Source organism: Siphateles boraxobius, unplaced genomic scaffold, assembly GCF_051911475.1.
Source record: "Siphateles boraxobius isolate OS27281-9 unplaced genomic scaffold, OSU_SipBor_1 3, whole genome shotgun sequence".
NCBI classification, from domain to species: Eukaryota; Metazoa; Chordata; class Actinopteri; order Cypriniformes; family Leuciscidae; genus Siphateles; species Siphateles boraxobius.
In genome coordinates this window covers 8,178,709-8,204,593 of record NW_027508919.1, presented here as the reverse complement: position 1 = coordinate 8,204,593, position 25,885 = coordinate 8,178,709, and the positions used below count along the sequence as shown (strand labels likewise).

The 25,885-nt window shown below is 36.8% G+C and overlaps 1 protein-coding gene across 2 annotated transcripts in view; it reads right to left on the bottom strand.

Annotated features, from left to right (window-relative positions):
• fstl5 (follistatin-like 5) overlaps window positions 1-25,885 on the bottom strand; it is a 173,642-nt gene that overhangs the window by 105,918 nt on the left and 41,839 nt on the right. For both annotated transcript variants that reach the window (XM_077247697.1, XM_077247698.1), the window contains exon 4: window positions 7,260-7,508. In XM_077247697.1, the coding sequence (XP_077103812.1) occupies window positions 7,260-7,508 (249 nt within the window). The remainder of the gene's footprint in view (window positions 1-7,259; window positions 7,509-25,885) is intronic.

The following is a 25,885-nucleotide window of genomic DNA, read 5'->3' as shown; positions in this document are numbered from 1 at the left end:
GAGACAATGCAGCCGAGTCATCATCTCCAGAAGTCAGCTCACCCTCTGATGCTGCAATCGGCGTCCTGTCCTCCAGGGGAGCCCCGAGTGAAACCGCTGGCCCACCCATTACAGATGGACCAGCAGAGAACACAGGAGGCTCCAGTGGTTGCAGTGGAAGGGAGGAGTGAGGAGCCCACAGGGAATGGTTACCGGGCGGGACATCCAACACTATCCTCCGGTCACCCATCCCACACAGCACCCGAGGGTGGGGCATGGTAATGGGGACTCGCTCTCCGCGAACGAAGGCGAGTCTCGCCCTCAACACTGCGACAGTCATGTTCCCACAGTGAAAACATGAGCTGTCCACAAAAGCTGTCTCAGCGTGCTGTAAGCCAAACACGTGACACAACAGTTGTGACCATCAGAGAGAGACAGGGAACGACCGCACCCAGAAACGCACGGGCGGAATGACATCTTGAAAAAGACGCAAACGCACCCGTGTTGCTCTTTCAGAAAATAGGACCGTCACCAGTGCCGGAGCACACAGGGAAATGACCGCGGCAACACTGAACAGAGAACTGAAACAGTGAAGCACTCACTTTTCCGCCCTCTAACCAGCCATCAACACACACAAACATTTAGAAATTTGTTGCTGTTAAAACAGCAGTTGAGAGCTCAAAGCTCGCGATCACCGCTGCACTCGCGCTGTAGAACACCAGCACTGGGAGAGTCTTCCTGAAGAACACCGACACACTCGCTCGTTGTAGACAACAGCACTCTCAGAGACATCAAACGATCGGCTCCGAAGCGAAAGGCAACTAGTGCGTGCATCCACTTCCGTATTTATACCCGCGCCGCGGGGGCGGAGTGTGTGATGCGAATCACGCACGCCAATTACATTGGCTCGTTCAATAGTACTCGAAGATGATAGGCTCCCTAGCGTGATCCCATTTCAGTCGCGTCGACTACGTCCGACGTTATCGACTGAAAGGGAAGCATAATTATAGTTGTATATTTTACACTACCATTTTAAAGTTTATGGTTGGTAAGATTTTCTTTAAAATTGTCAATTTCCCCAACAAGCCTGAAAAACCAAAATCTGTCCTTTGACTGTAGCTGACTTTCTAATTATATTCTCACTAAATAGCTTATAGAATGAAAATAAATTACCATCTTCATCAAGCTGCACCAAACAAAGCATCAAACCTTGTGCTTAGATGTCTACATTCATGACTTTAGGGTCTTAATAAGGTTCCCTTTTCGGTGCAGATGTGATTGTGATGCTGCTCTAATCCTGCGCACGCTGCATGCGGATGATCAGATAATCCCGCGGGGGCGGGTTGAAACGTTTAATCACACCTCCTGGAGCTCCGCCATGCATGACCTCATCTTTACCTCCCCAGCTTCACTAGAATTACTGAGCAATTAAAATCTGAGTACAGCTTACAGTGCATCTCATCTATGCTATTTTTTCCTAAAATCTTGACTATTGAAAACAGTGCTCTATACCAGAAAATAAACAGTTGGGTCAAAGGGGTGTAAGGTTGTTTACACATCATAACATTTCTTGATTCTTGCAACAGTCTGGCTCTGTGTAAAGTGGATCTTATAGCTCAAACATCTAGTTTCATAAAGGATGTCAATTCTCTTGACAGTAGACATCAGTCTTGAACTGTATTGACAGAAGTTCTGTTTTCTTAAAATTGGAAGCTGTAAAGTTTGGGATGGTACAACGTGAACCACGTTTGATCCTAGAATAATAATTTTGAATAATGTTTACACAGATGTTTATTCAGTTTATAGTTTATCTATCAACATAAAACACCAAAAATATAACTTGCATGCAATAATCCGTGTCTTCTGAAGCCATTGTTCAAGGAACAGACACAATATTTATAAATATTTTATTTATTTATATACATTACTAGATATTTATTTTTATTAAAATAATAATAATTAAAACAATAATATGTGGTCGTATGGAAAAGCTCCTTGAATTTTTTTTTCATTTTGCTCACAATTAGAAAAGACTGATAGACTTAAAATGTGAGTTCCTTCAAATTTACTAAATGTTATGGTTAAGTCATGATGGAAGTAGGATAAAAGTGTGGAGACACTACTGTTCAAAAGTCTGGGATTTGGATTTTTTTTGGTGATCAAAAGTGACAGTAAAAAAGTTTATTTTAAAGGCTGTTCTTCTGAACTTTCTATTTATTAAATAATCTTAACAAATGTATCATGGTTTCCACAAAAGTATTTGTCAACATTGTTTTCAACATTTTGTTTTCAATAATAATATTTTTTTCTTGAGCAGCAAATCAGCATATGTTACAATGATTTCTGAAGGATCATCTGATTCTGAAGACTGGAGTAATGATGCTGAAAATTCAGCTTTGCCATCACAGGAATACATTACATTAAAATAGAATAAAATAGAAAACATACAAAAAATATTTCAAAAACTTTTGAAAATCTTACAGAACCAAAACTTTTGAAGGGTAGTGTAAAATCTAAAACATTTTATTCAGTCAGTAATACGAAGCACATTTGGTCACTTTTTTGTCTATTCATTTCTTCAGAAATACACTACAAATTCAGTGCACACATACAGTGACTTGAATACAACTGTTAGATGAGCATGTGATGACTTCCTAATATTATAATGATAGTCATGATTTATAAGTACAAATAATAACACTTTTTACAAATATATTTAACATGTTTTTAGAAACATGATGGAGATGATGTGCACTCAAATGTATTAAAATAGTTTTCCATTTCTTTATTGTTTGACCCCCATTTATATAATTGACCCTTTTACAATATTTATTGCAAAATAAAACCTGTTTACCCAACTACATTATCACAGAATTGAAATATTTGAATTCACACATGGCTTGGTGCACCTGAGCAGACATGTCAGTTGTTTCGAGTGACAGCCTGTACCAGAGAGTATTGAGAGAGTCTGCAGTGTGACATCTAATTAAAGCTCTCTCTCTCCCTGGGGGACAGCTGTGGTGTCTGAGAGAGACCCACCCTGGACATCCCTCCTACTGCAGCTCAGACTGCTAATGAGCCTATTAGGCACCGCACTACCTGTTGGAGCCTGAGACATGGCTTAACGGCCGGGATAAACTGAGAATTAGAAGAAGAAAAGAAAAAGAAAAAACACTAAGGCCATGAGGAACAGAGAGGGAAACTTGATTTACTCTAATGAGTATGCACTGATGATACATTTGCCTTCCCTGGCCTGTTCCCTGATGTGTTCGCACCGACTTTAAAAACAGACACCTTCATTAATTCTCCCCAATAAGTATTTTCAGAAATGTTTTGTTTGTTTTGTTTTAAATACACTCATGCCATACTTATTTAGATGCTGTTTGAAGTTGAGGCGCTTTCGCACCTCGTTTGGGTCATTACAGAAAAATTATACATTCTTTTTTTTTTTTCTCTTATTGTACTGGAAGCACTTTTTTTTAAAATATCTTGTAGCCACTCTAATGTTAAATGTAATAAATAACCAGAAAAAGGACGATTCACTTATTTTTTTCCTCATATTGTTTTAAACCTGTATGCTGTTATTTTCGGCTCAACACGAAAACACAAGACATGCGGAAGACTGACTGAAGGCTGAATGGAGTTCCATCAGACAGACCACAAGCGTCATTAACTCTTCATCCTCATAAAAGAAATTGAAGTAATGGGGAGAAAAGAATGAGATGAATATATCATCTTCAAAACAACTCAAACTTACACAGTGTGTGGAGCAAAGTGCAGAATTCTGAAAGAGCCATTTAATTTCCCCAGTGCAAATAGTGATGTGGCGGGTGAGTCACTGGAATAAGGGACATAATTGAAGCTTAACAGACAGAGGAAAGCTTAATGGGGGGATATTTTTCCCTAACAGTCAACGCGGCAAAAAAGGAAACTTTTTCCCTTGCTCCTACTGACAGTAAAGCTGTCTTTTGAGACGTCTGATGATTATTCGTCATAAATACTTTTAAAGTTTTAAACTTTGTCACATAATATTTTTTCCTTTGTTTAATGTAATAAACAGGAGCAGCAGGATACCATACATCTTGGGGGTCCAACTTAAATCTATCGGACACGGCTTCCTTTTTATACTTTTCAGTTCTGATTTTTGTTCATCTTTGTAGATTTCTGTCATTTAGAAAGTGTCAGTCTGGTGGGGAAATAACTGGTGTGGATGGATGGATGGATGGATGGATTGATTGATTGATGGTTCACAATTAATTACATACAAACTACCAGTAACATTACATTAATCATGAAATTCTGAAGTAGAAACACTGAAATTTATTGTTTATTTACAACTTTGAAAAACAATTTTTTAACAAATGTAATGTTGTGATGGGCCAGGCCCCTTGTCACCGGTGGGTGTCCCGTACGGCAACTCTGAACAAAAGAGTTTCCTATGAAAGTAATGCTTTGTAATTGCACGAGATGTACTGCTGGGCTCGAATGTGTGATAGCAATTAGAAAAGCATTTACAGTTTGCTTTGCCAACCCAACAGATTGCATCCCATCGTTATCCAAACCCACCGCCTCATGCCAAACCATATAGCCCTACAGGCACACAAAATCTGAAACCTCTTCCTTGGCTAGAGAGAACTCCTTCACCGCCTTCCCACTGGGAAATGGAAGTTCTGCAGCCTAAAGCATATGTTCTGTGATATTTTATTACTTAGCATTATGGCATCTACCCTTCTACTTCTCATCTTTTGCCCTGGTCAGCACATAGTTTGGGAAGAATCAGCAGTCTCTAGATGTTCTGTGAAGCTTTCATCCTGCTGTTTTTGGTTAATTTGCTCTGGCGTATGCACAGGCCCCAAATCACTAGACTCCGACAATATCAGTATTTGTAAACACCGCCTAGCCAGACAATCAAAAGCCCTGAGAGACAGGAAAACATATTGGAGTGGCACAGCGAAGGAAATGTGGAGTATAAATGAAGCATTAAAGAAGAATAGTATGCAGACTCTGGCACTTAATTGGGCACTGCTGTGTGCAACTAGCGCAGAGATGACTGATTTCTACACACATAAAGAAGACAAACACTATTTTTGTACTTACAGTAATCAGTCTACTTAATTATGAAAAGGTACAAATGCTTCTGCATTCACTGATCTATACATGTTTACATTAGATGTACCTGTAGTCCAATCAAATCCAATGCATTTACTGTTTTATAAACAAACAAACAAACATCCAAATATCTGTAGGCGAAATACATTTTCCTGAGAAACAAGACTTTTTTTTCAGAGAATATATCTTGCATGATGTTTATTTTTCTTTCCCAATTGGAATATATATCTCCATTTTACACTGAAAAATCGGGATTCTCAATTTATCCAGAATCGTGCAGCTCTAATATATTAAATGAAATGTCTATATTAAATTAATTTGCAATATTTTTTATTTAATATATATACACATTAGAATCTGATTTAATTCTGAATGCTCTACACTTGTTTTCATTTAAAGGGAGAGAGAGAAATAAAGAAAAAAAAGGGAAAAAAACAAAGAAACACAATGCTTAAAGTTAATTTAATAGTCACCAGTACAGAATGTTATTTTGCTTCCAGAATGATAAGAACATAAACATTTTCCCCTAAAGCTCTTAAAACTCCTGAAAATAAGTACAACAACTCTGCTGTGAGTGCACCTGCTGTTATGAAAACCATTAGGACCTATTTGATACAATTCTGATAATTAGAACGCCTACTTATCCAATCCAATCATCTCTCTAGTTATCAACTTTATACAGTTTAATATTTAAAATGTTCAACTGAGGAGAACAAACCAACCGTTTTCTAAAACCACTTACATTATTGAAACTAAAAGATAAAACGAAACGAATTAGACAAATATCCTGCAATAGCGTTAAGTAACTGCACGACAAACAAAAAAATTAATCTTTAGAGGGCAATCTTTTAATCCGTCATTGTGTTGTCTTCTGTGAAACAGATTTGCAGGACAATCAACTATTTTACACTAACCATTAATCTCTCTGGCTCCCCAAACTTACAGTGATTGGCCTCAGCAAGTCAATATCATCATATGATGACCAAATGCTTTGACTGAGATTTGATTTGAGAGGGCGTTTAGAGGTTTGATTTCTTGGTCAGAATGTGGAAGTGGAGAAATTAAGAGTTTGAAGAATTTTCCTGCACAAGTAGTTAGGGTGGTGTATTGCATCAGGGTTGTCAGGGCTTAGTGAACTTGACAAAAAAACCCAAAAAGTGATGATATACAGTGGTATGGGAATGTACAATTTCGGCATTGTTTTGAAATCTTTTATATACCAACTATTTTGGAACATTTGATAAGTTCTCTCAATAACTTTGGTTCTTATCCAAAAATTAATCTTCCAATAAATTAGCCAGTAGAACAGCAATAATCATCCAAATGAGCAACAACTGATATTTGTACTGTTTTCTAAATGAATCCTGGTTTAAGAAAGTTAAGTTCCTAATTCTAAATCAGATTTTACAAGCACAACATAATATGGACGTTCCATTCATTAGTGGCCATTACTAGTCCATTAGAGCTGGACATCATTTCAGAGAATCGTGAATATGCAAACCAAAACAGCCTCTCTCTTTCTTGGAAAATCAATTTGTCAAATACATGTCCTTTGCCTTGCTGCACACATCAGGATGTGCTGTTCTTATAACTCATTTTCAGAATTTACAAAACCTTTAAACAATTAAAGATGATTGCAGCAAGCAAATAAAGCACAAACACTTCAATACTAAAACATCATTTTTTATGATTTTGAAAAAAGTCTCGTATGCTTATTACCAAGGCTGCATTTATTTGAAACAAAATACAGTAAAGACCGTAATATTGTGAATTATTATTACAATTTAAAATAACTTTCCATTTGAATATATTTTGAAATGTAATGTATTCCTGTGATGGGAAAGCTGAATTTTCAGCATCATTACTCAAGTATTCAGTGGCACATGAAAGTTCAGAAATCATTCTAAGATCAATATCAATGTTGAAAACAATTCAGGATTCTCTAATGAATAAAAAGTTCAACAGGACAGAATTTATTTGAGAACAGATTTTTTTTTTTGGTAACATTATAAATGTCTTTACAATCACTTTTGATCAATTGAATGCGTCCTTGCTGAAAAAAAGTATTAATTTATATATAAAAAGTGTGCAGTTAATATAAAAAGTACTCATGCAGCTGCAGCTGGACAATGATGGACAATATACCATAACAGATTATATTGGTTCTATACCTTTGTAGAAGCATTCCTCGCTGTGCATGATGGTTATTCTCTGATGGACCATACACGAAGCTTTGTGAAGCTCACAGTGGTTCTGGTAGAGTTTGCCGTCAGATCCACACACAGGTTTGTAATGTGGTTTGCAGCGATCCAGACACTGACATTCTCCTTCACCTGTTTCTCGGTCAACCACGCAGTGCTTCCCCAAACCACAGTACTTATGTTCACAGGGCCCAGGAAAGCCATTCTGACCAGGGAACCCTGCAAAGACACGGCAAAGACATTGGAAATCATGTTAATGTGTAATGTTACACAAAGAAACATGTCATGTTCATGTTCATGTTCCACTGTTAGACAATGGCAGTTACATTTGAGTAAGGGAACTTAATAAATGAAGTCTGTAAAAGCCATTAATAAAAACTCATGGATTCTATAAAAAAAATGAAAAAAAAATGAAATAAGGACTATTGTTTGTTTGAAAAGTTAGAACATAGCCTAAAATGTGCATAACCTTTTGATTGTATTGTATATATATTTTTCAATCAATATATATATATATATATATATATATATATATATATATATATATATATATATATATATATATATCAATATATATTGGACACACACACATACACACACGCACGCACGCACACACACACACACACACATGTGAAAATTATGAAAATGAAAATATAAACAAAATAAATATTGGTTGCATTGACTGCACAGTAAGAAAATGATTGTGTATGTATTAAGAAACTTGATGAGAGCTATACATTCATAAATGTTTGCAGGTAAAGGGTGGCATATTCTGCAAAATATAGAAAAAAAAATTTAAAAGAGATGCTCTACCAACAAAAGAGGAGGTGCAACCACAAATCAAAAATATATGTAAATTTAAGAAAGGTGCAACACTCACTCTTAAAGAAATCCAAATTTATTGATTAAAAACGGCTGATGTCTTGGCTATTGTCAAGGGCTTCATCAGAGATCAAGAGCAACAATATCACATACTGCTTTGTCTGATGAAGGCCTTGACACTGGCCGAAACGTCACACTTTTTTTTAATCAATAAAGTTGGATTTCTTCATGAATGAGTGTTGCATTTTCTCCAATTTAAACAAAACTCCACAGCATTCCCAACACAAAACTCTATAGCAAAATTCACAACAATCATGTTCAATACATCACAGAAAACCAAATAAATAGCTTTTAGGCACACTGTCCTTTAGAGAGTTAGAGACCTTTTAGATGTGTGTAATTAAATTATGACTTCTTTCATCAAGTACCACATAATGACGACCTTCTCCCAGCAGGTTGTTGTAGTAAAAAGAGAAAATTGGCTTTGCAGCAGGGTGGACAGAAGCCAAGATAGTGTCTGATTGGTATGCACACAGTGCCTCGCCGTGACCACGGTGACATCAAAGACAAATGACTAATTCAGTCGCAACGATTTGTTATTGATGAGTCAGCTTTTCAAAGAGAAAAGAGAGAGTCTGAGAGTGAGAGAAGGAACGCTTGATTCTGATGAAGGGTTTGGGTGAAGGTGTGGTGTCCAGCTTTCATCTGCCCACCATCAAACATGGACTTTTCATCCCAGTAAAAGCCATCGCGAGTGCCATATAAAAATGGAAAAATTATCAATGTCTGCACTGAAGTAACAGTACAAAAGAAGTAGTAATCAAAAAAGTGAGCCAACAAAAAGTTGACAGCAGCAGAAACAGAAGACAAATTCCGATGACCTGGAAGGGTCAAAGCATTGCAGCGGTCTTCATCGGGGAACGATTCCTCTACCTGACACCGACAGCAAAGCCATGACTGAGCAATAACTGAGCTCCTTGAACCCAGTGTCAGCCCTTAGGTGCTGATTATAGCAGTTCCATGACATGCATGATAACTAATAAGAGCACACCACAGGGCTTCAGAGTCAGACACAGTCATATCTATTCATACAGATGTACATCCGAAGACTGTCAGACAAAATAAAGGACGAGCACATCAGTCACTCTGTATTTGAGTATTTTCTATTAGCTGTGCGAAAGAGCAACACAGTGGAGAAGAGTCGTGAATGTTTGTCATATCTTAGCAATTGTAATTGATATCCATCTGCACAAAGCCATTTGTGGTGATAAATTGAGCACTGTCTGGTTTCAGAAGAAAAAAAATCCCATTCTTTTTCTCCATAGAGAAACTGATTTTAAACCATTCATAATTATTTCAAGGCAGACCTACCACAAGCTCCGAGGTTATTAATCAATGCTACTATTCTGTTTATGTGTGAGTGTGTGTGTGTGTGTGTGTGTGTGTGTGTGTGTGTGTGTGTGTGTGTGTGTGTGTGTGTGTGTGTGTGTGTGTGTGTGTGTGTGTGTGTGTGTGTGTGGGCTGCTAAATCCTACATTATGGGGACAAAATATCCTCACAAAGATACCAATATCCGAAATCCTTGCCCTTGTGGGGACATTTTTTGGTCCCCATGAGGAAAACTGTGATGGGTAGGTTTATGGGTAGGGTTAGTGTAAGGGGATAATACATTTTGTACAGTATAAAACCATTATGTCATTATCCCCCCATAAAACATGAAAACGCAACATGTGTATGTTTTTTTTTGTGTGTGGTAAAATTAATGGTAAAAAATACCTCTGGAATTAGACTGATAAAAAGACAGCAATAATTATTTTCTACACACAATGCTACACAACTTGGAGCTAGATGCACAAAATTGGTCTGCAGTGAGACATGTTTTCTTAATGCATTACAAGGGCTGCTTTAAAAATGAAAATAATGATATAAGCTTTTAAATATAAGAGCCTTGAGTCTGTTAGTAACAAGTACAATAAACATCACTGACTATACAGAATATACTTTTGTCAGAGCTGTGTTTTACATTTGTGCTTTGAAAAAAAAAGCGCTTTGTTTTATTCACATGTTCAAACAATAATGAATTTGGATATAGCCACTGGCCACTTTTTATTACTTTTACTTTTGTTTAAATAGATATAAAAAATAAATAAAAAACATAGCCCGAATACATCCTTAACATTAAGATTAATGATGTTGGTCATAAAAAAAAAACTCTCACTATAGTTGCTCTCAGTGAATTTGGCATTAAAGTGTTTTCAAAGTCTACGTAAAGGCTTTCAACTAAACACTGACACCGCAGCGCTTGAATGAGCGGTGACACGCCAAACTTTCAGAGTCTTTGTTTAAACACATAGGCTTTGTCTCTTTCCTCTTAACACTGCGTCATCGTTTCATTCTCTTGTCACCACCAAAGGTGCGAGTCCCAGACCATCTGATGTTTTCCAGCACAGAAGCCGGTCCTTAGGGACTCTGGGTAATGTAGTAAACAACACTCGGCAGCTTTCAGCTCGGCTCGCTGCAGCCCTTTAAGAAGCCTCTGTGGACTCTGCTCCTCCAAAACAGAGGAAACATCCGGATAAACAGCCTTCAAACAACGCTTCAATCTCCTCATGAAAGACGACACAGAAACACGCTGCGCTCACCTGCCTCCTCCATCAGCTCTCTCTTTACCAACTACTCTGCGATTCCATTAAACAAACCAAATCTCTCCCGGAGTCGTTGCCGGAGTGCAGACTGAGATATCACAAAACGATGGGTTCTCATATATGAGGGTTGTATTAACAAGCACCTGGCTGAGAGGAGCCATATTTATAGACCGCTTCGATATGGAAAAGGTGGAAAAACACTAAGTTTGATGTGCTCCCAGTTTTCATTCATTAAACATTCTTCTGTACAATCACTATGCACACCGATTCACGTCTCAGCACTGGCTAAATTAAAGTGAGACGGCACAGCATCTCAGGCGTAATGATCTGCGATCTGCTTCCTCCGAGACGCGTCACTATGAATCAGTTGTGGCATTATTTCTCATTTATTATTTTATTTTCCTTTATTACCTGACACTGATCAGCTCTAATAAATCTGTCGAAAGGAACGAGAGCAGCTACGGAACACAATAACAAACTGCAACGAGATGCCTCAGAAGGACAATAAACACAAGAAGAGTGTTACTGCATGCACTGTAATTTGCATATTTGAATTATTAATAAACACAAATATCACTCTATGATGAAGCGCTTCAAACAAAGTTTGACCCTTAAACTCTGACCCTTAAATTTTAGTTCAAAAGTAGCCTACTATTTATAGTAATTTTAAGTCAAGCTTATTTGATATCTCAAGGAGATGTAAAGATGTTCTCTCATACATCGTAATGCTGGTATATTCCAGTGATTGAACAGAGAGCTTTTCATATAAAAATGAAGTATTCAATAATGTTTCCTCATAGAGGCCTTTAATCACATTTATCCAATGCAAGCAACATACTGTGCCTCAAAGAGAATAAACTTCTCAAAGGAAACAAATGCTGAATTTTCATTTCTTTTTCATCCTTTTAGCTCTGAGATTAAGCCAAACTCAAAGTCAATAATGTGAATGTTTCTATGTGGATTTGAAAGGGTGAGAAATTGAATGTTTCCCTTATATCCAATGAGAGATTGTATATTCTACACACCTTTATATTTTTTAATTAATAGATACATTATCATTATAAATACACTTATATATTATATAATACATTTATAAATGTTTATACATTAATGCACAATATATAAAGCATATTACCAAATATATAACTTAGTTTCAATGAATTGTCTTTATTAACTGGGGATGATGCTTTAAGTTCTGAAGGTTACAGAAAGCTTTCATAGTGCACTGTATAAGACTTCAAAGGATCAAGGACAATTTGATTCCCTCTGTAAGGTTGAAGACCACTATTTATTCTACCACTATTATCTTCCTTGTTAGTGTTTAAATCAAATGAAAAAAAAAGAACAACCATTAGATGGCAACATTGTTTATCTTCAATCGGTCTCAAAAGATCTTCTATGAAAAACAATGCAGACCCAATGATTGTTTGAATGCAAATTTAGTCCAATCGACTTTTGCCTGAACTTACAAACTGACGTAAAGGCATCCTACAGCTAATGACTAGCCAGTTGCTGTTATAGACTAGTTCCCATAAAGCAGTAGATATAGTGTTCAATAGAAAGCAACCCTGTGCCAAAGTCAATGGTTACAAGATCAATTCAAGCTCAGGACGTGGAATCTGTAAAGTGTTAAGATCTGTACAGCGAGTGGAGTTAAACCCCATTAAAAAGCAGCAGTCATTAAGTCCCACTGAGTTACACTATTTATGAGGCACCACCATGCTTCAATAATTGTACACCCCACAGAAACCTCACCCTGCTAATTCATATTTTAAACATTAAACCATTTCTGTGTCATTGAGCAATTCCACCGACTATCACTGTATGCATCATCTATACTCTTTCAGGTTGTTTCAAGAGTTTCTTGTAGAACAAGGGGGTCTGTGGAAAATAAAATTGTGTTAATAATTTAAATAAATAAATAATAATAAAACAAATTTAATTAGAAGGCAGGCAGAGATATGGATCTAACTGCTGTGGTTTTAATGTAAGAAACAAAAGTCAAGCCCTTTTGGGGTGTTTTGACTCTTCCTGCACATCATATAAATTGTTAATATTTGTCTTATTTTGTTTTATATTTTATGTTTTGTTTATTATTATTATTGTCATTTTTATGTAATTTTAAAGGTGCAAATATAAATAAATAAACATAACATGGATCCCTGACACGTACAAAAATGGCAAACAGAGTAGGAAACAGGAAGTTTAATAAAACTCCAAGACATACGACATAACTAATAAAAATATACAAATAAATAAATAGAACAGTATGTAGCCCTATTGCAGATACAAATTTAATATTACAATATACATTTTTCACAATATAAAATACTGCTAAATCTAGTGAGTTACCCATGTAGGGTAATAGAAGCTCTCCCATAGTGCACTGAAACATTAACTATGTAATGCTGAAAAGCACTGATAAATACATTTAAATCTAATTAAAATGATCTATTTAACCCAATATTTAGGTAAAATAACATGCCCACATCAAATTCTATTGAAATCAATAGTCTTTTGTGCATTTTATGTGCCATTTGTATAGCACACTGAGTTGCTGCCAATGCAGAACGTTCCAAATTAGTCACTTATGAGGTTCCATTTCAGTTAGAATGCCGCCTTAGAAGACAGCTGCCAATGTAGGCAGCAGACAGCTCACTAAGTTTTCGAAAAGAGTCCATGTGGCTTCTTAAACAACTTCCAAAACGGCCACTTTAAATGTGGGGTAAAAACAAAGTGTGTAAAGGAGTGTCAGAGTGATAGGGATAGAAAGAGCAGCAGGCACCCATTACTACGGAAAAAAACTTGTCTTTAGATTAGAAAGTCTTTAGAAAAAAAAAAACTACTTTAGATTTCTGCACTTTCAGCCACCACACAGCTAACCATTCTCAGCCTTAGGTCTAAATGAGCAAATATCACTGTCTTGTTTATTCATATAGTCTACCATTAAATTAGTTGTCTATTTTTATAGTATGCAACCACTGCAGTTTACTTTACTGAGTTGGCAAGATTCAGTCCAGGCCAGATGTATCAGAACTGCAACAATAGAAAAACTGAGATAAATTTTTGGCGATAATTTAACTCCACATTTGGAGGAGAAATAATAATAATAAAAAAATTAAAATCCAATTTGTCTGAAATAGTCTTATTTGTACTTTGTTGAAGGAATTACTTGTGCTTTTAGCTGAATACTAAATAAGCATTAAAAGGATACATTTGTAATCATTTACTCACCCTAAAGTTGTTCCAAATCTGTATGAGATTCTTTGTTCTGTTGAACACAACGAAGATATTTTGAAGAATGTTGGTAACCAGACAGTTGACGGTAGCCATTGACTTCTGTTGTAGAAGTAAAAATACTATGGAAGTCAATGGCTACCATCAACAGTCTGGTTACCAACATTCTTCAAAATATCTTCTTTTATGTTCAGCAGAACAAAGAAACTCAGAAAGGTTTGTAAAAAATTGAGGGTGAGTAAATCATGACAGACTTTTAATTTTTAGGAGAACTAGGCTACCCGTTTAAATAATTTATTAGCATTATATGTATATGGGCTATAAGAACCGCTTAAGTGGGACTTTTAAAAACACTCTCAGCAAGAGGTGTCTGGCTTTTGTGGCGATGTCGCTAAGACAACATCTGTTAAGATCAACAACAGAAGCATTCATCTCCCATATGAGTCTTTTTTGATTCATTACCTTCCATGTGCAAATCCCTTTGTTGAAATTAGACACCCTCATGCTTTATTGGCTCTTTTCGCTAATGAATATTCATGATGTTCAATATTAACTTTTCCTACTAAGTTGAACACTTATTCTGAAAATAAATTAAAGGTCTTAATGGTTAAAGACAAATTTGAGAAATAAAAGATTTTTACCACACTGGGCGCTGTGGCCTGTTCTTAGGAATATTCCAGTTTTAAGCTTAATCTGTGATATTATGTTGACTTGCTCACACAATCATTTAGATTCATCTTTTTTTTTTTTTTAAAGAAGTCGAAGCAAAAATCAAGATTTCAGTCAGGCACTTACATTGGAAGTAATGGGGCAAATTTTGGGGGGATTTAAAAACAGAAATGTAAAGCTTATAATTTTATAAAAACGTGCATAGTAACTTTTCTGTTAAGATGTGTGCATTATTTGAACTGTGAAACTGTTTAAATCATAATTTTTACAGTTAGTTTAGGACATTTGTGTTTACAGCACTGCATTCGCGTGGCAATAAAGTTGTAAAAAAAAACAAAAAAACATTGGTATGCAATGTTTTCACAATTCAACAAATTAAGTGGGTTATTTTAACATTTGCAGATTGGCCCCCATTGATTTCCATTGGAAGTACTTCATTGCAACCCAGATTGAGAGGCAACCAGAAATTGTCCTTTGTGGAAATCAAATGCTGTTGTTTGAGCTTAACTTGTACTGAACCCGGAATATTCCTTCAAGCATCCAATTACAAAATATCATCTTTCTCTCCTCTTTAGGTATGCAAAATAATACAGCACTTAGCAAAAATCTGCATAAATAGAATTCAATTACATTAAGTGATCGTACATGAACAAGTGAGGTGTTCTTTTCCAAAACGCTATAAATCCATTTCAATAGTTTTCAGGAAAATTACATTTTTTACCTAGACCCACACATTTTGTGAATATTCAATTTATCCTGTTAAAATGTTTTATTGGCTCAGTCTGAACATGTTGAACAATGATTATTAAATCAAACAACAATATTGTTTATGATAAATTAAAAGTTAATTTATTTATTTTTCAAAACGCTATAAATCCATCATTTTTTTTCAAAACGCTATAAATCCATACATTTTTTCCAAAAATGTATGGTTTGTCTTAAAAAAAAAAAAAAAAAAAAAACGAGAACATGCAACATATAATCAGGGGCTCATACTATAAGCTAGTATAAATTAAATTAAGTAACACATTTAGGCTAATAGTCATTTGGTGCAGAACCTGAAAATAGTAATGATATCAATAGCTATTCAATAAGTTATTTAGTAATACATTCAGAGTCATTTTTAGTAAAGTGTCAAACCTCTAATAAGTAAGACCAATTTGTCCACTACATATGCATGAAAAAAAAAAATGAATTCAATAATGATAACGATATTCAAAAGTAGTGATGGGCACCCCTCCAACACATGCACACACACATTCATGAATAGGCTACACAGCATGCGAGCAAAGCGGAGCGGAGTGATGCTTAAATATAAGTTAAAAAAAACTTAAACATACGTTTCATATTTATGTTTAATAATATAATGTTATTTTTTTATTTCATCTATGTTGATTATATGAAAAGGGAACCGCATGAGATGAGTAAGATAGGTTCATAAGATGCCCAATATATCGGAAAACATTTGGAATGGGTCAGACATGATTTTACCACTTATTGGCCCTCATTTATCATTCTTGCGTAGAAACGGGCGTATATGTTGGCGTAAGATTATGCTTACACTCCTCTCACCGCCTGATTTATGAAGCTGTGCGTACCTTTGAAAACCAGGTGTACGCAATACCTGCCCTTGATAAATGCCGCGGCTGAAAACGATCGTCATTAGAATAACACGCCCCTATATATTCAAGTATCCGCGTCCCCCACGCCCTCATTTTACGCCATGGACACACGGAAGACGGCAAAGAGGAGACACTTCTCTGGAGATCGAGACCATCACCATCATGAAAAATTATTATTAAATCAAACAACAATATTGTTGATGATAAATTCAAAGTTAATTATATTTTTTTCAAAACGCTATAAATCCATCCATTTTTTGTCTAAAAAAACAACAACAAAAACAACAACAAGAGAACATGCAACATATAATCAGGGACTCATACTATGAATTAATATAAATTAAATAAGTGCAACTGCATGAAATAAATAAAAGCCAAACAAAATAAATAGTAAAATAAATTAAATAGTAAAAATGAAAATAAATATTTCCAATGTCACGTTCCAATATTGTCCACCACATAAAACAAATAATTTAAAAATAACACACAAATACAGTCCTTAAATACAACAATGTTAAAAATACATTCAAATCATTTAGTAACACATTTAGGCTAATAGTCATTCGTGCCGAACTTGAAAAGTAATGCTAACAATATTCAGGCCTACTATTAGGCTACGTGTTGTAACCATTAACTAAGTGCATTTAGTTTCATATTTGTAAAAAAATAATAATGTTATTTTTTCCCCATCTATGTTGATTATGAAAAGTGAACATAGGCTAAGATAGGATGCGCAATATATCGGGAGACATGCTCAGACATGATTTTGGCCACTTAATTAAGTTTTGTTTTGTAGAAAGCCTTTCTTTAAAGTGAATTCCGTTTTGTATAAATTGTATCTTAATTTTAATATTTTTTTCATCAACCTGGATTGCCTGGATTTAATAAATAAGCAAATAGCAGAAAATATAATCATGAGTCATGACATGGAGGCGCAGGTGCGGTCCCTTGCATTGCACGTGAACTGGAGCGCATCTCATCACAAATTAACCAAAACTCAGTATATGCCTCACAGACATGAGAAATATATCTATAAAGAAAGCTTGAAATGTCTTTAAACGAAACAATTATAAACGAAAAGAAATAGGCTACTCTCCCTACATTTACATTACATTTACATTTATTCATTTAGCAGACGCTTTTATCCAAAGCGACTTACAAATGAGAAAACAATAGAAGCAGTTAAACTAACAGTAGGACAACAATATGCAAGTGCTATAACCCCTTTCAGTTTAACTTTAGTGCATTTTTTTTTTTATAGAATAGAAGAGAAGAGAAAGTGAAGAGAAAGTGTTAGTACTACTGAATCAAGTGCTGTCGAAAAGTACTCTCTATAGGCGCGTTTACTACGGAGATGGTGATCATCAATTTCATCTTTGCAGACACAACACTAGTTTATTAATAGAAATAAAATACAAATTTATTTTTAAAAATGGCGTTTATCGCGTTTTGGAAAAGAACTCCTCATATCTTTTAGTTTGTCAGTGCATTTTGTGGTGTAAGGAATTGTTTTTCTGCGCATTTCCGCACTAACTCTAAACGTGCGTACATGTACACCACCTCCTGACCTGGCGTAGGATTTGAGCGTGCCGTACGCCAACGTCCATATTGATAAATATCAAAGTCACCGTGGTTATGGGTGTACGCCAGGTGTACGCTGGAAATTTGGTGTACGCACTTTTGATAAATGAGGGCCATTAAGTTTTTTTTAGTAGAAAGCCTTTCTTTAAAGTGAATTTCGTTTTATATAAATTGTATCTTCATTGTAATCAATGTTTCATCAACAAATTGACTGGATTAATAAATAAGAAGCAAATATAGCAGACATATAATCTGGACACGGAGGCGCCCGCACGTGAACTGGAGCGCGTCTCATAAATTAACCGAAACACAGCAACTTGCCTCACAGTCCTGAGAAGTATATCTATAAAAAGCTTGAAATGTCTAATTTTAAACATAACAATATAAAACTAAAAGAAATTGGCTACTCTCTGCGTATGTAGGCTAATTCGAAGTGTGCATTTCTCTCTGTATGCGCGTTCACTACTGCGAAGATGGCGAGTCAGCATCGTCAAATTTATCTTTGCAGCTGACACTGACGGTAAACACTAGTTAAATTCAAAAACAAACAATTCAAATGTTTCATGTATAATCATTACTTTTGTCGGTTCTTTGTGGCAAGCTTAATGCCTGCAATGAGATGCGGAATAGGCAATTAAAAATGCTCATTATGGTTTCTCTCCCATATATATTTAATTAATTAAATCAATATAAATATGTGATTAAACTAATGTCTTAGAGGAACCACTACTAGTCGACTAGAAAACTAGCACTCCTTTTGAGGAATGAATGAACATAAACAAACCTCTGTTCAGAGTGCCGCCGTGCTGGATTGCGTAGAACGCTCAGGAGAGGATTTAATGCATTTAGGCTAAAAATAGGTTTGGCGCTTATCGCGGTTTGGAAAGAAACTGCATCTTGCAGTACATTTTAAACAAGGAAATATAGCGATTTGGCATGAAATGTTGATGGAGCAGTGACTAGGTTCAGTACACAGCAAAATTACATGATAAACTCTTTTTTTTTTTTTTTAATGGCGTTTATTGCGTTTTGGAAAAGAGCTCTTCAAGTACACATCGGATGTTCAGTAGCTGATGAACGGTGGGAAGTTGCCCATAAGAGATTCAGTCAAGTGAACTACTGCAGCCTGACAGTAAGTCTAGCACCATTCTCACCAGACACAATGTAATTTTCCTTTTCAAAATGTGAAAATGAATCCCAATTTCAGGATTAACATACAATTTAGAGCTAAAGCCTTTATCATTTCAAAATGTTTCATCGACTGCAGACCATTGTGGTGTCTCTGCATGCACATTATTATTTCATCGTATCGTAATGACAAAGTTGAGACAAAATATTGAAAGCTATGATCAGGGAACCAGGCCTGCTTTTGTGCTATGAGCATGCTAAGAGCTATATTCGTATTTGGAAAAAAGTACAAAAAAGAAAGAAAGCTTTTGTCTTTGAAAGCTTTTGTGTGAGAAGTAAAGAACTTGCCAGCATGCTATGAGAGCTGGGTTTGAGTAATAGTGTCGAGTTGCTGGTGGTCCAAATACACTACCTCCAATTTTCATACTATTTAAAAAAGCTATTCTTCAACCCAAAAAGATGTAATTTCACCCTCAGTAGTAAGATATTTTGAGTTCAGCTGGATATGCCAACCACTTCATTGAAGATTCCAATTACAGGGCATTCTGCTATGCGCTTGTGCAGGCTTTCTTAGTTTTTCTCTTTTCCAAATTCTGACAGCCAATTTCAGTTGGCTTCATATTAATTCCAGCTATATTTTATATTCTGCACACTAAATTCACAAAGCAGGAAAATTCACAAAGCAGGAAACATTTGCCATGTCACAAATTAAGCCGAAAGCGGTTTGTCTTGACTGTACTGAATGTATTCACCACTAAAGCTTAATGTACTTCAAAATGTGAAATAATTATTCAATAGATGAGCTTCATCAAAAGAAATAAATCAACTTCATCAAAAGACTTTCACACAGTCACAGGAGGGATCTTCCAAAACCTTCATTAAGTTAATATACCTAAGTCAGAATTTAATCCACTTAAACATGGAGTAATTAGCCTGAATAATTAAAATGATTAATAAATAATTGAAACGGCCCCTCAAAAATAATTTTCTGACAGAATCTTAAGTGGAGAGGAGAACAAGCCGTCCGAGTGTTTCCACATTGGTTTTCTTGCTCAATATATATATATATATATATATATATATAGGATTATGAGAATCCGTTTTTGTTTGGCTAATGAAGATTTTCAAATGTGTCCAAAATATATGTACTAAGTATTAAATTAAAAGTGCATTCTTGTTCGCAACACATTTCACTTCAGATATGAGAAACATAGGGGCAGGGCTTGATTTTAACCATATAAAACTGATTGGATAGACTGAATGTGAGTTTGCTACAACAATGACTAATAATTAGCCATTAGGTTGTTGGCTAACATTATCCAATAGGTTGTGTGGTGATAAAAATCAAAACATAAGTTATTTTAGAGGAAGAGTAACTTATTAAATTCAAATTCAAATTCATGAAGAACATTTTGATAACAAACAAAGATTAACCTTCACAATAAGGAACATGAATGAAAAAAAAGTAAAGAGGGTCAATGTTGATTTAACATTGATTATGTTTACATGCACATTCTTAACCTGATTATGCTTACTAAGCCAACATGTACGTGGTCATGTAAACGCATTAACCTGCTTACCTCTTTATCGGACTAAGGTCATAAATGGCTTAAGCATAAACCGATCATCAAAACTAGATTTCTGCCCCATACCCCGATTTCTCCTAGTATTTAAACACATTAACCGGCGTTCTTTCGGCTTATTGAACTGCGCTTTGATATGTGAGAGAAAAGCATCCTTACATGTGGATTTAAAGGGTTAGAAAAAAAGAAAAAAAAGAAAAAAAAAAGGGTTGTATTGACATATAAACATTCCTCAGCAGACATTAACAGAAGCTCAACCGAACCTGCTTGACAAGGAAAAACAAACCGGGTTCTTGTGGAAGCTCATACGTGCTGCGTAACACACGAGATCGAAGCTTATTAGTTATCTATCCCACGTCAAGTAAGCATGCTTGAGCTTCCTTTTACCACAACTGATGTGTGCGTTGATGAGTGCTAGTATGTGAATAAAATCCTAAATTAAATCTGTTAATTTTGACTAAACCGCTATATTCATAGGGATTCGTTTTAACACTAGAACTACCAAGGCGGTCATTTTGACCGTTTTTGAATTGTACAGTGTAATAACTTTTTTAAAATAAAATCCATCTGGCTGTATGACTCTGACTTTTCCTAAATATGTGTATATTTTATTCTGACACTGTTATTTTATTAAAATCAGAAAACACAAAACAGTTCTGAGTATTTCTACCTAGAATGGCCATGGCGGTCATTTTGACCGCACGCATTAGATATCATAAAACGTTCGTTACATTTCCCGCCTCTGTAATGAGTGTCCCCGTTGCATAGCAACGATTTGTCTTTTTTTGTTCACGCTATTCCGACGCTAATAAATATTATACATTTGAGCTAACAAAATGTCATCAAAAAGAACAATGACAGCCACAGAGGTTTTAGCCATGCTTAGAATGCTTGACGATGAGGAGTCTGATGGAGGAGCAGATACGGATAGGGACAGCGATGTCTCTTGGTCCCTGGACAGTTCATCCAGCGCTGAGAGTGATTCAGATAATGAATTAATTCCCCGTCGAAAAAAGAGCCGGCTGGACATCTCCGATCCTGGAACTGACCTTGTTCCATCGGATAATATTCCAGGTATATTTCTCTTCGCTATCTTTTTATACTTTGCGAGGCAGACTAGCTCAATAATCGTTGTAACGTAACTTCAAAGTAAAGTTATCCATCTCTAACTACCTAATGTAGGCTATAACTTTACCGATCGGATCGGTTATCATATTAATTTTCCCCTCACACACCCACCACTGTTACCAACGCAAACACGCAACTTTCCTGATGACCGATCCAGTCATTCACATTTTTACGTCAGGCACACACCTCCACCGGCACACACACCTTTTCATTATTATTATTCTATTGCTATTATTATTTGTCAGGCTATTAGAAATCATATGGGCTAATTAGTCCTATCAAGATTATGATTTCATGAACTAAAAAATAAATAGTCTGTTCTGTTCTTTTTTTTTTTTTTTTTTTGGCAATAGTGCAAAATCCTGATCCATCAAATGTGCCTTCTGTGCCAAGACAACGCAGTCCGCCACGAGATGACGAGCCTGGCCCAATAAACACACTTTCAGCCGAAAGGCGTGAAACGGGTGACAGACGGCACAGTGTGGACCTATGTAAAGTTGGGTGAAGACAGAGGAAGGCGACAATGCCAAAATGTAATAACAGAAGCGGCAGGCCCCACAGCGCACGCCAAGCGCAATATTGAAGATGCCCTTACAGCCTTTTTGTGTTTGGTGGATGATGGCATGCTGAAACACATCAGGGACTGCACTGTGGCTGAGGCCCATTGAGTCAAGGAGGACAACCTATGGGACATTACAGTTCAAGAGCTGAAAGCCTTCATTAGTTTAATTTACATTCATGGTGCGCAAGGTGGAAAAGGGATGGATTTGGCGACCTTTTGGTCAGCCGACTGGGGCTGCGCTTTTTTCAAGGAGACCATGTCCCGAAACAGGTTTCAGGAAATAATGCTATTCCTTCGTTTCGACAGAAGGGAAACCCGACGCACACGCCTGCGAGACAACAAGTTTGCCCTTATGAGTGATGTTTGGGATAAATTTGTCCAAAACTGCATCGCCTGCTACAAGCCTGGTGCTGACATCACTGTGGATGAGCAGCTGTTCCCTACAAAATCAAGGTGCAGTTTCATACAGTATATTGCAAACAAACCGGACAAATTCTGAATCAAATTCTGGCTTGCTGCGGATGTCGACACCAAATATATGGTAAACGGTGCGCCTTATCTGGGCAAAGATGAGACGAGGAGGCCAGGTCAACGACTTGCAGACAGTGTGGTGCTGAAAATGGTCGAGCCATACCTGGGGAAGGGAAGAAACGTCACCACCGTCAATTTTTTTACTTCTTTTGAATTGGCAAAGGCACTTCAGGCCAAGAAAACCAGCTTGGTTGGCACGTTAAACAAGAGCAGACGAGAGCTCCCCCCGTGCATAAAGGCGCAAATTCCTCTGTTCAGCACAGAGGTGTTGAAAAGTGGCGATGCAACACTGACCGTGTATCAGGGCAAAAAAAAAAAGAATGTCTGCATCCTCAGCACTGTCCACACAGCTGTTGGCATCACAAGTGGCCAGAAAAGAAAGCCAGAGACGGTAACATACTACAACAAGACCAAGGTAGGAGTAGACGTTCTAGATCAAATGGCTAGAAAATATTCAGTAAAAGCACCCTCCCGTAGAAGGCCAGTAGCTGTTTTCTATAACATCCTTGACCTGGCTGCAATCAACGCACACATATTGTACAAGAAGTGCACAAATGAGCAAGTTTCACGGAGGGACTTCATCATGCGACTGGCGAGCGAACTTCGCTCCGACCACATGGGATCAAAAACCTCACAACTGGTGGTGCTAGAGCCAGGACCCGGGCAGGAGCAGCAGAAGATGGAGAAAAGGCGGCAGTGCCAAGTAAGGAGGAACTGCAAACAAAATAAAACCAAAGAGACATGTGCCAAATGTCGTAAAGTGGTGTGTGGGAGCTGCACACGAAAGGCGGTGTTTACCTGTGTGGACTGTGCATAAGCGTCAGTGAATGATGCGGGGTGTTTGCGCCGTTCAAATGAGCTTTGGGGAAAACTTTTCAACCTGATTTTGTTCATTAAGTTTTTTGTTTTGTTTTTTTGTTTACTGAAACTAATAGTTCTAAAGCAGTTTTCTTTTTTAGCTAATGTTGCTGTTTTTTTGTACTGTATTGTGCTGCATACTGTCCATGAAAGTCTTTTACAGTGTATTCAAATGTAGGTAGTGTTTTTGTTATGGTATATATGTTATAAGTTATTGTATCATAATATTTGTTTTTATTGTACAAAGAAAATAAGAAAATATGTATCAATTAGGCTGGAAAATAAATGTTCACATTCATTTGAATTTAAATGTTGGGTCCTGATCTTTATTATTACCCATCGTAGCATTTTGAATCCATTTATTTTTAGATTTTGTATTGATTATTGAACTTATTTACAAACAGGGCTGTACTAAACAGCTTTGACGTTTCCTAACTTTTTGCATGTCTTATCATGTGGTAAGTGCGGTGAAAAAAACATTTTTTGACGCAAAACTTTCCTCACATAGAGAGGCAGCACGTGTCGGGACAATCTTTCTTTCGTGTTTGTTTTAAGCGGTTTTAATGGCGATGACGTCATAACATGACGACAGGAATTAAATGTTTCATCGGAAAACTTAAAGAGAAGGTTCAAATGTAGTTGTGGCATGACGAAAATGACGTTTAGTACGGCAATATGAACGTCAAAGTATGAGCGGTCAGAATTACCTCAATGGTCGTTCTAGTAGTTATGGAATTCCGGTAGTTCTAGTGTTAATGAACTTTTTGACACTTAAAAGTTGTAGTTGTGTAATCTGTCAATGGAGGGACAGAAATTGCTCAGATTTCATAAAAAATATCTTCATTTGTGCAAACAGAATTTTCAGTTTTGGGTGAACTAACCCTTTAAGCGCATTCAGAGTATTTCGAGGAAATATATTGCAAACTCTGACTCTTTCTTGACCCAAGTAATTCTAAAAATGCGTTCTCATCTCATGCAGCCGAAGTAGAAAGGGGGTCGCACACCGGACAAGAAGCGCAGCGCCGTGTCGTGCTGCGCCACGTCCTTAAAATTTGAACACATTATTCTCTATGAGTGTACACACACCAGCGGCACCATTCGGCGTCTGTCCGCGGCACCCAGCAACGGCTCAGGACCTTGTTCAAAAGCTTGCCGCGCCACAGAGCGTCATTTACATAGTTTTATATTAAATTTGCATTAATGTCTCAAATTGTCGTTAATGTATACTGACTTCACTCTGTGCTGTAATATACATTTAATTTTAAATTAATTTACAGAAATCAGCAGCTTGAATGAAAATTGCTGATGTTATCGGATTTTAACATACGCTAATTAAGTTAACGGACGCTCTGAGGTTAGTGTTCAGACTGCAGACTTAGCAACGATTGTATTTAATTGTACAGTACAATCATAACATAGTACAGACATTATCTTAATTCCATAATTTCCTTAAACATAACAATATTGCTGGCCATAAACCGAGAAAGTGCGCGTCCGGTGTGCGATACCTCGAGTTGTCCTAGACCCGACGCGGCGTGGCGCTGCGCCCCTCGTCCGGTGTGCGACCCCCTGAAGTGGTTCAATCAAAATTCTGTATGTGTAACTGCATGAGAGGACAATATATGAGTCTGTAAGTATTCCACTGGTATACTCTTCAGTTTTTAATGATTTATTTAACATCATAACTGACATAACATAATGGAATACTAGTCCGATTCAATAATAATTACATTCAGAACAGCAAAATAACCTGATTTATGAATAAAGTCTTGTAAACATAGATTAGTTGCATTGCCGGGTTATCGGTTTGCATGTAACCAGGACAACAAGTTATTTCCATACCGCCTCTGCCCGTATTATATTCAACCTCCCGCACTCCTCTCATACCTCCCCTCTTCTCCATCAGCTACACTGGCTCCCTGTTTACTATCGCTGCTTATTTAAATTCCTTACCCTAGTCTACAAATCTCTCCGCGGTCTTGCCCCACCCTATCTGGCTGCACTTATCACCTACTATGTTCCCTCCCGTCCCTTATGCTCTCAATCTCTGCTCTCCCTCTCCGTCCCACCCTCGCCCTGGCCCAATCCCGTTTCTGTTCCTTCTGGCCGTTCCTTCTGGCTCCCCTTCATTGGAATAAACTCCCACTCCATATAAAACAGTCCCCTACACTACGCAGTTTTCACTCCTCCCTTAAAACTCATCTTTTCACTCTAGCCCATCCCATTGCGT